The sequence below is a fragment of the Crocodylus siamensis genome, chromosome 6 (assembly GCF_052110815.1).
Source record: "Crocodylus siamensis isolate JL-2025a chromosome 6, ASM5211081v1, whole genome shotgun sequence".
Classification (NCBI taxonomy): domain Eukaryota; kingdom Metazoa; phylum Chordata; order Crocodylia; family Crocodylidae; genus Crocodylus; species Crocodylus siamensis.
The window spans coordinates 61,318,851-61,333,206 of NC_143400.1; the positions used below are offsets into that span (position 1 = coordinate 61,318,851).

Here is a 14,356-nt window from a genome sequence, read left to right on the forward strand (position 1 = left end):
AGCCTGGCTTGCTGATATGTGCTCTGCAGGGTCTTCTGCACAGGAGTGGGAGGGGAAGTTGGCTTGGTGCCAGAACTGCCCCCTGGGGCATAGAGTTCATAGAGTGGCAAATTTGTCCACACAAAACAGGAGGGTGAGGGAGGAGACACTGCATCCTGAGCTACTGAAGTCTGCGACATGGGGAGCTCAGCTGTGTAGAGTGGCCACCACATGAATGGGACATGAGCTGGGTAACGGGTGGGAGAGAAACCTGCCCTGGAGTGGCATCACTTTAAGCTGCCTAAAATGTGCTTGAGACTAGTTTCAGGAGTTAGTTTTAGGACAATCCAGGGGTTTAGAGCTCCAGGAGCTACCTAAAAGTAATATTCAACAAGGCCCAAAGATGAAATTGCATTCATATTATATGACTGTTTTCCACCTTACCTCTAACTTCTTCCAAGAAAGTCTTTGTGAAGGTTTGGCTACTGCATCTCATTCTAAGGGTAGAGGTTTTCTGCCAAATTTGGTTAAAATCAAAGGAAGGGGCATAATACTATGATATTTTGAAGACTGTACCTGATGTTCACTTTTGGAAACTTATCTAACTGGATCATAGCTACAAAATGGCTTAGTGTGGTTTGATTTTGGTTGCTCTGCAAAGGAAAACTCCTAATATATTGTAGGGCTACATGGAAAATAGAAAATATACAGAAATAAAAAAATAGTTCAAGATACCGCAAGCTGACGAAGGAGTTAAAATGGGCTTATTAAAGGAAGATTATTCTTCTTCTCAGTGGTGTGAGAGGACTCCAAAGAAGGGAGGGGAGGGGGAAAAGTTCTTGCTTCAGTGAGCCATAATACATCTCAAGGAGGAAGCAAAAAAATCAGGAAACTGAAGGAAGATATACTGCCAAAGGAGGCTTTGTATATTAAGAACATGCCTTTTCCAAGACAGAATTATCAGTTTGGGCCCATCTCTGTTAGAACTGGTTGAAATAAGTTTCTGACTGTAGATAATGTTTTGAATTAAAATTTTTGAAAATTTGTAAATGTTTCCAGGTGTTATAAAAACAGAAGTAGATCCTTTACCTGGACATATATTTTCTCTTTACAGCATAGGTGGAGAAGTGGTGAGAGGAAATGATGCAAGTTATGTTGGCAAACATTTCCGAATGGGATTTATGACAATGCCTGCTCCTCAGGACAGACTGCCACATCCTTGCTCAAGTGGTTTTACTGTGAGATCCCAATCTCTTCATTCAGTTGGAGGTACTGATGATGAAAGCAGTAGCTGCTCTCGAAAACAACCACCACCAAAACCTAAGCGAGACCCCAGCACCAAATTGAGCACCTCATCTGAAACTGTTAACTCTGGAACAACAGCTAAGAGTGGGAAATTACCAGATAGAACTGAAGGTAAGAACTAGAATTATTTGAAAAATATTAAGGTGGCCCTCCTTCAAAGAGTGCATATATGTTCCCTGTGATTTATTTTAAAATGTCAGCACTATTTGCCTAGACAGCATATTAAGTTATAAGAGTATTTACAAAAGTGTTGTCTGGCTCTTAACAATTATAGCAACTACAATATTGCTTATGAGGTAAAATGGTCATGTGGTACAAGGGATGGCATGGCATATAGCCCAAAGGCAATAGCTGGTTTGAAGAGGAATACTAAGACAACTAATATTGGATTTGTTAATTCTGAAGGGTTTCCTTCTTTATTCATCTTTCATTTTTGGACAAATCCTGCATTCTCTCTGCCTCTTAACCCCCTCCCTCTGTCCTCTCCTCCTTGACTCTTCCTCATTCCCCTAGATGATGCAGCATTAAAAGGGAAAGGAACTACATGGGAGGGAACAAGATACCTTTTGCTTCCTCTTTTCTGTTTTGGAATTCCTCTTCAAACACAATGACTCTAAACATTTTTTAAAGCAGTGTTGAACTATTCCCTCTACCTGTGTTATATGTCATTTATAACACCCAGTGTGATATACTGTGCTCCTTGTGTGCATCCCTTTGTTTTTGACAGTTGCTGGAAATGCTCATTGGCTTTACATATTTTATACCTTTTCTTAACCAATCAATTGTTTTAAAGGCTATAAAATATCCCCAAACCATTCCTTTTATCAACAGGCTATATATAGACTTAGACTGAATCAATCTTACCCCACTTCTGCTGGCAGGTATCTTATATGTGGCATTTATCATGCACTTTTCAATACCTCTCCTGTGCTGTGCCTAGTAACCTTGTTCCACTGGGACTACATCTAACATTCCAAACCCAGGCTTTAATTAGTAGCAATTTAGAAGACCAAGCCATTTGCCATAATTTTCCTCCAGAATTTATCCCTACAATATTTCACTGGCTTAAAGCCCAGGACAGGCAATATTCTGTCTTGTACCACTGACAGGCTTAAGGTCCAATATTGTGTGACCTTTTGGATCTTTGTATTATTGAAAAGGTCTCACCTTGCCAGTAGGATGCACAGCACTTTCATCTAGCCCTGGGAGGTCGAGAGATCTCTCAGATTAAAGAAAAGACATATTTATATATATAAAAAAAGTGTCCTTTAGACAATTTTTTCTTTCTCTTACATCTATCTGTACAGCCAGGCTCAATAGCTAGGGACAGAAATTACACACAAACCAGTATAAGTGATTGGCAATGGGTTCAAATCTGTAATGCAACAGAAGTTCAGTGTACATAGACCACTTTCAAAATGGTTGAAATTGGTGTAAGATAAACCTGGATGGATGTAGTATCAGACTTAACTGATTTAGGTTTTAATTGAACTGATTTAATTGAACTTCTGTCCCAGATCCCCTCCAGATTCAAGTTAACTCACAGCCAGCCTGCATCCCAGGATGCTTTGCATTTCACTTGCAGGCTAGCCTTGACCCAAGCTGTCTGCTCCTGCAGAGCAGGAAGGCATGCTCTAGCACCTCCTGGCTTCTGGTCTGGGCCACTGCAGGCACATGGCTGTATTTCCAGAATCAAAAGCGAATGTTCACTTGCTTACCGGTTCAGTCTAAGCAGCTTAGACTAGCCTGCTAAAATTGAAATGATTCAGACTTGGGATTTTTCACTGACTGTGCTTAGAGGAAGATGGACATAAAATTTCCCATTAAATGTGTGAGTGTGCACAAGAGTCAACACAGAATGCTGTATGGAGTTGTGGATTATAGTGCTGTCAGGGATGATCAGGGAACCTAATATGTTTACATCCATGTTTCCCTTTTCCTCTTTTCCCAAGTAGCAAAAGAATCTGACTGTCTGAAAGAAAAAAAGTCTACATTCTTATCCCTTGCCCCAAGAAAGCTAAGCGGGAATTTAACAGGGGCCTTTGACTAGAAAAGTAACTCCCAGTAGCCCTAAATTTATTTATTTTTTCTGGGCAACCCCTGTGTTCTTTGTCTTCCCCGCTTTATCTCCTTTTAACTCCTGATTGTTACCTAAACCAGAAGGATGTGCCCTCTGATTGTGACATCTTTAGCAGATTTTGAAAGATGGAGTTGACTGGCATTTCTGTTTCCTAGGCCAACTACTAATTCCATCCTTTCTAGCTTAGGTTAGGCTTTGCATACCCCAATACATGATGATTATATATGTATGTGTAAGTTGGGTGTCACTGCCATATTTGTACCAGATACCCTGCATGATATTTATACTATTTCAAACTCTTTCCAGGAAACTTTTGCAGCATACCAGGTCAATCCAGATTATTAGTATACCCAGGAACACAGAAGAAAACGAATGAATATTCCATCACTATCATAAAGATAATCTATGAATTTTATTGCATAGTGTAATAAACTACCTCCATAAAGTAGAAATGTTTTGATTCTTCATAGAGTGACCATTCAGTGGCAGTTCTGTCTTTGCCAGTTGCAAATGTAATACACACTGCTGACAGATATGAACCCAAACAAACAAGGAAACAAAACAAACCCAGCACTTTACTGGAAGAAGAAACGCATTAGTTCGACCCAACTCCCTAGCATCTGTATAGATCAGGTGCTTCAGTGGGGCTTTTTGGTGTATTTATCTAATAGCTGATTTAAGAACCAAAAAGCCGCACCAAAGTGCCCGATCTATGCAGATGTTGGGTGGGCTGGGTCAAACTAACATGATGCCTCTTCCGGGCATGTGCTCTGCTCAGCATGGGGGTATGCTGATCTTAAAGTAAAGTGCTGTTTGTTTGTTTGTTTGTTTTTTCACATCTGTAAGCAGCCACAGTGATGAATACCCTTCATTTAATGGGAGGAAGCACCTGAAGCTTTCCCACTGAGGGGACTTTGTAACCCTAACATACTCAGAATCAAAACAAACTGGGTCCATATAAGGGAGGGCCATTAAGAGGTGCCAAACTCTTCAGGGATTTCACTAAAGAATAACATACAGAGTGCATAATCAGAGTTGTTAGAGTCTGTGGAGAAAATTGTTGTATCATAGTGTTTGATAACTATTCAGGAATGTCACAACATGTTGTTTAGATATAGATACTGAAGCTTCAAAATGTTTTACTTCTCACTGAAGAAGAGAAACGGTATAATCTCTTTTATACTCTATGGTCAGGTGTCTTGCTTCAATGAGAACAAGAATTTTCATGGTCACAGTCTACCTAGAATAGGAATATGTTTGTAAATAATCCATGAGCATACGTACAAGAGGAGACCTGAAACCCTTCAGATAATGGTGAAGAAGCTCATTTCAATGAATTGATTTTCTAGGCAAGAAATGATCGTTGTTGCTCCATAATTTGCCTCCTAAGAAATGCATTATTGTATCTGGCTGGCAAGGTGTCTAGGAGATTCAGAGTCTGTAGGCCTTGTTTAACTGCTGTACCTACTAAAATTTCTCTGCAATATTGTCTTGTGTTGGCTATGAACCTCCATTGAATTTAGGGAACCATGAAAATGCATATTCATAGATGTTATTTAGAGACAGGGATACATCCCTACTCAGATTATCCATGATCATCCAAGCCTGTATTTTCAAACAGTGTTGCATATATTGTGGCATGCATTTCCAATTCTGCATTTTCATGTACAAATAGACAAAATATGAGCAATGATATATGCAGATAAGCCCTTGTTGTGCTGTTTCTATTAACCACAAAGAACTATTATGGAACAAAGCTATAGATTTCCATAAGCAAATGTGGGATTAGTACAAATAAATTGACATGAAAACATAGGCATGCTTTTGACAGCAAAGCCCAATAATCTGACCTACAGTATTTATTGTCTCACCCACTAATTTAAAATGAAATTAAATATGAAATTAAATACATATCCTAGGCAGCAAGGAGATAGCTTTGATAAATATTGTACAACTTTGTTTGCATTTTTTTCTTTTGTTTTGTTTTTGTAGGGGAGAGGGTTGCCTGTTTAAATCCTGGATTGTTATCAAATAAAGAACTTCTGTTTTCAACCTATATTCTCTTCCTTTTCCTTGCAAAAGTCAGATTTTGGATTTGTCACATAGTAACGATTTCCCTAGAAATAGATCATGATGTTAAATATGACTCTGACTGTACTACAGGATCACGTGGTAGGAGAAACTTGGCTGTAAAATGGGAAGTCTTTCTTTTCCTAAAAACAAAAATAGCATTAGTAACAGAAATAGAAACAGAAACATAATGCCTACGCACACTGTTTGTTGGATAAGTATTTGCTTCTAAACTTGAAACAGTGTGAAAATCTCCTTCAAACTTGCAATAACACATATTAGCCCAAACTCATTACATAGCAGTTCATGGGCAGATCTAGGATTTGGAGAAGAGGAGAGCACATGGTGAGTCGCATCAGCCCATATAACTCAACAAGTATTCTTCTCCAGGTAGACTAGAAGTTATATTAGTCAGTTGAAGATCAAAGCAAAAATGAATATAACTTTATCAGAATGTGTGCTATTTTTTTAGATTATATACTAAGTTTAAAACACAAACTAAGCAAAAATAGTCCAAACATATAGTTTCATTAGTCCTGTAGTCATTATAATTAAATATATAGCTGTTATTCAGAGCCATAAAAGAAAATCTAGTCTTTTTGAATAGCTTGACAGTGCCTCCAATACTTCAGTGTCAGTCATTTCTACACCTGATTTAGTATTACTACACTTGAGTTAAGGTTTTCAGTTAGAGTTAAGAACAGTCTGCAGAAGGTGTGTGAGGCAGGAGAGAGGCATTACCAGGAATGGCTATCAGACCACAATATTGCAAAAAAATGGACAATCTGAATAGTGGAACATCGAGACCATTATAAAGAAGAGAGGGTCTTTAACACCTGTGGAGTGAAAGGAGACTAGCAGGAATCAGATAGATTATAATGAGCCATGAAGTCAATTGACTACCTCAGGGCTGCATGAATAGAAAAGCCAATGCTTCTCCCAGGTAGCTGGCTTTAGAGTTTGGATTGACCTGGAATGCAAAAGGAGTGCAGCTGCTCCCCCCTGGATCTGTCCTAGTATAATAATAATATTCCAGTTTGTGTTGCATTACAGTATACCCAAACTGTCTATATTTTAAGTAGTAGTTTCCAAGAAAAGGGTCTACCTTGTAGATCCTCTTTAATATTGTTGGCATATTTCTGAATGTCTGTGCTCTCTGTCATGGTCCATTATTCATACTGTAATTGAAGGACCTGGATCGGGTCATATTGACTGAATTAGGTCAAGCACGCACTTCAGATTTGTAAAAACAAGTTTTTATAGAATGTAACGCTGTCTTTCCATAGAGGTCTAGTGTTCCAACAGAAACAGATCATTTGAAGAATCTAATAGTCCTATGCATAATTTGCAGTCCCAATATTACACTAATTACAATTTTTGTAAATATTAAAAATATTATATTTGTGGTGTTATACAATAACTTATAAATGAAATGTTTAGAAGCTAAGGTTTTCAGGCTTGTTCTTCATCTTGAATGGTACATAAATAGGAGTTAAACTAATGGGTTTTCTCTTTCCAAACTAAAAGATATAAAGGAAGTAAACAACTGGCACAAGCATTGATTGTAAAGAATTTGGGGCAGTGACTCTCTTTTTGTTCTTTTTTTAAATAATGGAATCCTGCTTGGTGACAGTGGCACATAGTACTATGTTGATGATGATAAATTGTGAAACCTAATTAGATTTTAGAACCTGATTTTCTTTCCATGAGGATTATCTAAAATGCTGTTGGCAACATGAATGAAGAATACACAAGAGATTTTTTTATTTTATTTTTTTTTAAATCTCAAAGTAGGATTTTCAAAAAAGCTAAGCGTTCACGTATTCTAGTCCCAGTGAAGTCAATAGGATCATTACTTTGTGTGGGATGCAGAGATAGGATCATGCTGAGAGCTTTTTCAGAAGCCGCAGCATACAATTGGTCCAATAAAAGATATCACCCACAAGAATTCTGGCCCCTTGTTTTTGTAGTTGTTTAATTGTTTTATGCGTTCTCCACTTGAACATTCCCTGTGAAAGAGACATCTATCTTGCTACTCGCAATTTTGTCTAATAGAAGTATCTTTCCTGTTCAGTAATCTCTAGAAGGGAGCATATTTCCCTTTTGAGAAAAAGCAATGACTATAATTGTAATTAGAGTTTTTCAGATGGCACTATTTCATAAAATTCCCAGTTACCTTGCAAGCTCGGCTGCTAACACAATGCTGTGAGCTTTGCCAATCTGTATAAACAGGAGATGGACTGAAATGGATTAGAGCTTTCAGTTTAATATCTTTTGCATCCTCCATTGACTGGTAATTTATTTAAAAGAATAATGTTTGAAAAAATGTACAGTATAGCAGCCATCTTACTTTCTTGCCTCTAAGTAGCATTCACTGATGGAAGGAATATTTCATAAGAGCCTTATACAGAATGATTTTTTTTCTTTTAACCCATATGTTTGTTCCTGACCTTCTGGATTTGAAGCACAGCATTCTTCCCTAATTTAGTCCCTGTGACATGTCTATAGACATTGTATAGGATGTAAATCAGGACAGCATTTGGTCATCAGTAGCTGTTTCACTCATAACTTAACCCTGAGGCTGAACTATCTTTACTGTGTAAAGCTAGGTTAGAGCCCTTACTGGCAGTAGCTATGTCGCAGGGGTTAAGAAGGCTTAACACCTAAGGCTGTCTGTAGATGACTCTTTTTATCTGGTTTAAAGTGGATTAAATGCCATTTGCACGACTTTAATGGCACTGCTGTTTCAACATTTGGTGGCGTATTGCATGTTAATTCCAGCTGCTGTAGTATATTCAGCAGCATAATGTGCTTTAAATGGCTTTGGGACACAGCAAATGACTTTGGGGTGCTGAAAAGTAAAATGTCTCCAAGGAATTTTAGTTTTCTACCCTACAGCCACGGAGGGAAGCACCGGGCTCCATGCAGCCCAGGAGCTGTGCAGGCAGACTGTCCAGACAGCCTGGCAGCTGCCCGGGAAGGCAGGCTCCACAGAAAGGGAAAAAAAAAAGCCATGAGCCTGATCTCCTCCCCCGGCTTGCCTGAGCTGCAGGGGGGCCTGATGCTTCCCTCAACAGCCTCGGTACTGCCTGGGACCAGCCGAGGTGTGTGCCCATGGGCAGGTGCCATCAGGGGTGGGGGCAACAGACTGCTGCTGCCACAGAGGGAAGCACCTCCCAGCAGCTGAGGGACTGCTCTGCCCACCAGCAGTTCGCTCTCCCCTGGCTGATGGAGAGGCAGGTAAGGATTGGGCTCCAACACAGGTGTACATAACACAGAGGTTTACTTCACTGTAAATTGAAGCGGTGTTTTTAACAATCAACCGCTTCAATTTAGGGAGAATTAAACCCCTGTATCATCTACAAATGCCCTAATTAGGTGTCAGTGGAGACAATAGAAAAGATTTCTTAAGAGATGAGTAGTAGTTAGGTCCTCAAATCCCTATGAAAATCAGTCTGATATAGCTGAAAATACTGTATGACAGAAAAAACTCCCTCCCCTGAAGTAGAGCAGAGATGCTAGTAAATTAGAAAAAATTCACATTTGCTTTTCCTCAGTTTTAGTCATCCAACCCAGAAGTCACATTCATGGGGCTGCAGACAGCAAGAAGAGAGGAGCTACTGGAATGATTTTGCTGTTGGGATCACAGAGAATTCTTCTCCACTGCTCAGTGCACTCACTGCCCATGCACAGGCAGTTGCAGATGGCCCCGAAACTACACGGGTTTTTCATTCTCTTCAGCCTGTGGATTCAACAGGACGGAACACGAAAGAGTTCAAGTTAGCTTCTGATAGCCCCTGCTGAGATTTGCAGTACATCTGCAGCTATCTGGTTTCTTGAGGTGGGCACTGAAGGTTTAGATTCTGCAGTTTTAGTAACCATTTTTGCTGCAAACTTTCTGATTACAGACTCCCAGAGCTAAATTATTTTTCTTGGTCCACAGCCTCTTGCCACCCTTCATCTGCTCTGGTGTATTCTCTTGTTCTTCAGATAGGAAAAAAAAAGGAAGTTCTTATGGCAGCCATAATAGCTTTCTGTGCAGAACAATAAGCACAATGTGATTTTCAGAGGAATTTGTAAACAAGTTCAGAAGCCATGGGGGAGTATGTTCTTCCCCTCGAGGCACATATGCATATTCATTAACGTTAATAGAAGTTCTAAGCACTGAATGGAGAATAGACCATGCGCTGTTAAAACACATGACAATCTAGTTACTAGCCTGGGAATTATTCTGTGCCATTAGTACTGTAACGATGACCTAGTAGTCTACCCTAGGACTCATGTGTTTAATGGGCCTTTTTCTTGGTTTAATGAAGTAGTATTTCACAGTTCTCTCTTGTATGTGTGCACATGTTGATTTGCTTAGAGTATCATTCCACAATTAAATAGAACATGCACTCAAAAATGCAAGCCCCCTGCAATATGAGTATGTGCATCTATCATAGGCCCTGGATGGATTAAATGTTTAGGTATGTGAATGTAAATGCAGAATTACAGTACTGTGTGTGCATGTATATATGTATATATGTACAGAGCAGAGATAGTAGTAGGGCATGTGTGTGTGTGTGTGTGTGTGTGTGTGTGTGTGTGTGTGTGTGTAAACATACAGATGAGGCAAACCCCTAATCTACGGTAATTTTGTCTCATCAGGTAGAGAATTACATCTGCCATGATCAAGGAGAAATCTACAAGTATAAGATACCCTGGTTTAGATACTGTCTGGCTACCCATCCATTCTTGGGTAGCTGATAGGCCTGTGTACATAGGCCCATAGGGTCCCATGCAGTGTGGGAGCAGCTGCCCCATGGTGTAGGTTCAGTGTGTCTCAGCAGGGTGCTGCACACTGTCTGGGACCTGGGGCCACTGGGGCTGAGCAGTGCCGGGCCCCAGCTGACAGATGGAGCTGTCCTAGCTCACAGACAGCATGTAGTGCCCTGCCGAGCCATGCTGCATCTGCACCATGGGGTATCTGTCGTGTGGGAAAGAAGTGGGAGGTGATCCCCACTATCCCCTACTGCCCTGCACTGCCCAGAGCCCGTGAGTGCCCAGAGGCCCCAATCACCACTGTCAGAGCCGGTGAGTGTGGGGCTTTCTTTTTCTTTTTCTTTATGTGCCAGGATTAGGCTGGGGCCAGGTGGGAGATGGGGCAGGGCAGGGCACCTACTCCCATGGCTCCTCCGGCTGTGCCCGCCTCTGCCCCAGCGGGGGGAGCTATGCCCTGCTGCCATTTTCCTAGCCAGCACAGGGGGGAGGAGGGGGAGGTATGATGTAGGTCCAGCTCACTCTGGGTGGCAGCAAGGTTTAGCCCCTGCTCCCAGTGCTGCCTTGCCTGCATCAGCACTGGGAGTGGGGGCTCTGTCCTGCTGCTGCTTGCCAGCCAGCATGGAAGGCATGGGATACGGGCACGGCAGCACTAGGAGCAGGGGGCTCTGCCCTACTGCTGCTTGCCCCCTTTCACCTGGAGCGAGTTATGCCCACATCCCGCCCCTCACCCCAGCTGGGCAAGCGGCAGCAGGACAGAGCCCTCACTCCGAGTGCTGACGTGCCCGCACTCTGCATCCCCCACCCCCTCCCTGGGTAACATGCCCCCCCCTGCCACAGCTGGGCAGCTTGTCCCAGTCCCAACCCAGCCCCAATCCCTCCCTCCCCCACACCCCTTCCCTTCCCTCTCCCCCAACCCCAACAGACTTACCAGCCAAAGGCAGCTGTGTCAGCTGCCTGTTTAGTTTATGGCTGAATCCCCGAAGTGGACGAATCTTTTCCAAAGCTTTTCCAAATCAATTTGAATGCTTCAAATTGATTCAGAGCTTTTAATCGGATTTGATTTGGATTTGGAGATTCGGTCCCCAAATTGAACCGTATCTCCTTGAATCAAATCAGCTACTGAAGCTTTGCACAGCCCTAGTAGCCAACTACTAAAGGCTGTTACATGTCCACTCATCCCCTCTCCCCACCAGTTACCCACACACTGTTAAGCTACCCTGAGGTAACTCTATGTCTGTCCATTCCTGATCTCAGTGTAATTTACACCAGTGTAAAAATCAATGTCAACTACACCAGAATGCATGTTAGTTTGTCCATGACCATTGTCAAACTATAGCATGTTTAATCTGGCATACAAATATGAAAAGCTGAATATCATAGAATTTGTAAATCTTCTATTTGTTGTTTTTTGTCACCTCAGGAGCTACAATAAACCTCTTTCTCCAGGTGTTGTTTTACTATAAGAAGACTAGTTCTTTCGTTGTTTTATTTCACTGAATTCATTCTACAGCATTATAAAAAGCTCTTGGAAAAGCATAATTCAGGTATTTCCTCTGCCTTAATTTCATGGCTGTTCAAAAAAATTTAACTGAAAAGAAAGTGTAAGAAAAATCAGAAGAATGTTAAGTTTTTATCTGGTGTCTGCTTGTGTACTCACCACATCACCTGCTTTTCAGCTGCTTCTGTTTGTCCCATTAATGCAATAGGACTTCACATATAAGGGAAGGTTGGTGAAGAGTAAGAATCTGCAGAAGTCCTTGTATATCCTTACACTTAATCCTTGTAATAGCAATGTCCTAAGAAACTTTCATGGGCTTACAACCAAGAAAACACAACATAGCTGCTATCATTATGTTGTCCGTAGACAATAAGCAAGGTTTCTACCCTCCTACCTTTTCCTGTTGCTGTGGTTAGGCCTTAGTTTTTTTCATTTGCAAATCAATGGCAGAATTCTTAATGACTGGAGCAGCTTTAAGCATGTAAAAATATCTTCTTCCTCAAGATGGATTGTACAGAATGATGAGAACCCCAAACTCACGCTGACTATCATGGGCATTCACAGTACTCAGCAGACTTGAGAAGCTGAATCCTAATGAACCTGGTCATGACTGGTCTCTGTTTCATGGGAAATTTCTTTCTAATGATGGTTTGACTAAAATTCCCTTGGATGGTGCACCAGTCTGCCACTTTCATCACATCCACATGGCTTAATTCTGGGTGACATCAAGCAACATATGCCCGACATGCTGCAACTCTGCTTGGCACTTTGTTTTTCAGTTTCTGTGTATGCAAACAGTGGGATAAAATACAACAGTGACAGCTAAACCATGAACGCTTCTTGAGGTTGCAGTGTGCCAGCATGGGCTTTTACAAGAGACAAATGAAAGTACAGGACTAATGGGCACTGCTTCTTAGTGGTCAGTCCTTTGAACTGTAGATGTCTTTACCTGAATACAAACTCCAAATTCTAGCCTGATTGTCAGTCTGTGTAGGCTTGTTCATTTCAGTGGGCTTGAGCAGGATTGCAAGAGGGTGAAATCTGGACCAAATATGTTTAAATCTTTTGACTACAATGAAGTCATATTTTGTTTTCATTGCATGATGAATGTCAACATCTTTGTCATGATTTCTGTCACCTTTTTAGATGATCAAGAGTAAATATTATCCAGTAAATTTTACTAAGCATGTGAGCATATAAATTAAATTTGGGTATTATTAATGGGAAAACAAAGGCAAGATTATATGTGTATAATACTCTGGGCACAAATGTGCCACTGAAGCCAGGCCCTCAGTGTGAGGCGGAGTACAACTAGTGGAGCTCAGAGGAATTCTGGCTGTGGTCCCTGAATGCAAGCTCCTACAACATTGCCTCTCCGCAAGCCACTGCTGTTCTCTGGACTAACACTGAATGGGACACAAGGACACAGTCTATCTACTTTCAAATCTTATCCCCTGCAAGAGAATCATGGGGGAGGAGGGAGATTGGTTCCTGTAATTGTTTGAATGTAGGATTGCAGTTGCAGTTATGATTTTTTTTCTTGTAACACTTAGAGGCCCTCGTCAAGATTCAGGACTCATTGTGCCTGTCACTGTGTAGACATATAGAATAGACAGTCACTGTCCCAGAGATTGCAGTCTCAGCGGATAAGACAGGCACACTGTGAGAGATAGTAAGCATTATTATTATTAGGGCTCTGTGAAGCGGGCCCTATTCTATTCAGTTTCGGCCCAAGTCAGGGACAGTGATTTGATTCATTGATTCAGATCAGTGTCCCTGATTCGATTCAGCCGAAGCATTAAATCTTCAGATTTGGAAAATCGGTGATTCGGACACAGACACAGCTTTAAAAAAATTTTCTACATACCTTGAGGTAGCAGGACTGCAGGTGTTGGGGGGGCCTCCACGTGCTCAGCAGTGACTCCTGAAGTGGACCAGAAGTACTTCCGGTCCACTTCTGGGTCTGCCTGGGATCTTCCGGTGGGCCCTGCCATGCCCCCTGGTTCGCTGATTGGCTGTGGGGGGATCCCAGGTGGCTCCTCAGACCTGAGAGGCACCAATCCCTGAGCTGGAGGGGTTCTGGGGGGCCCCCCCGCATGCTCCCTGGTGGACCTAGAAGTAAATCGGAAGTGCTTCCAGTCCACTTGTGGGTCTGCTGCTGACCATGCTGGGGATCCCACTGTGCTTCTGTGGGATGCTTCATGTGCCCCAGGATCATAGCAGTCAGAAGCCCTGCCTACCTAGAGGTATGTAGAAAAAACATTTAAAGCTGCCAAATCTCCAAATCTTTCCAAATCTCTCCAACTTTATTTGGAGGGTTCCAATTCAATTCAGAGAGATTAAAGGGTCCTCTTATCGATTCGGATTCAGAGATTTGGCCACCAAATTGGGCCGAATCTCCGCTGAATTGAATCAGGGACCAGAGCTTCGTACAGCCCTAATTACTATTCCTGTTTCAGAGATCAGGATGAGGCACAGAGATGGACTAAAGGCCGAATCTAAAATTGGACATAGTCCCATAATGTGGAATTTATGTGAAATTTAAGGCTTATGTCCCAAATTGCAATTCTGAAAATCCCTGTTCAGCTGTTACCTAATTCTGGAGTGCATAGGCACTTCACCTGTCCTCATTAAAGTTCCCCAGGTAACCCAGAGGTACA

General features: G+C 41.7%; 1 protein-coding gene across 1 annotated transcript in view; it reads left to right on the plus strand.

Moving 5' to 3' along the window:
• The first annotated feature begins 737 nt into the window (after positions 1-737).
• NYAP2 (neuronal tyrosine-phosphorylated phosphoinositide-3-kinase adaptor 2) overlaps positions 738-14,356 on the plus strand; it is a 117,586-nt gene continuing 103,967 nt past the window's right edge. Inside the window, exons 1-2 of the mRNA XM_090054122.1 lie at positions 738-777; positions 1,039-1,395. Of these exons, the coding sequence (XP_089910248.1) occupies positions 738-777; positions 1,039-1,395 (397 nt within the window). The remainder of the gene's footprint in view (positions 778-1,038; positions 1,396-14,356) is intronic.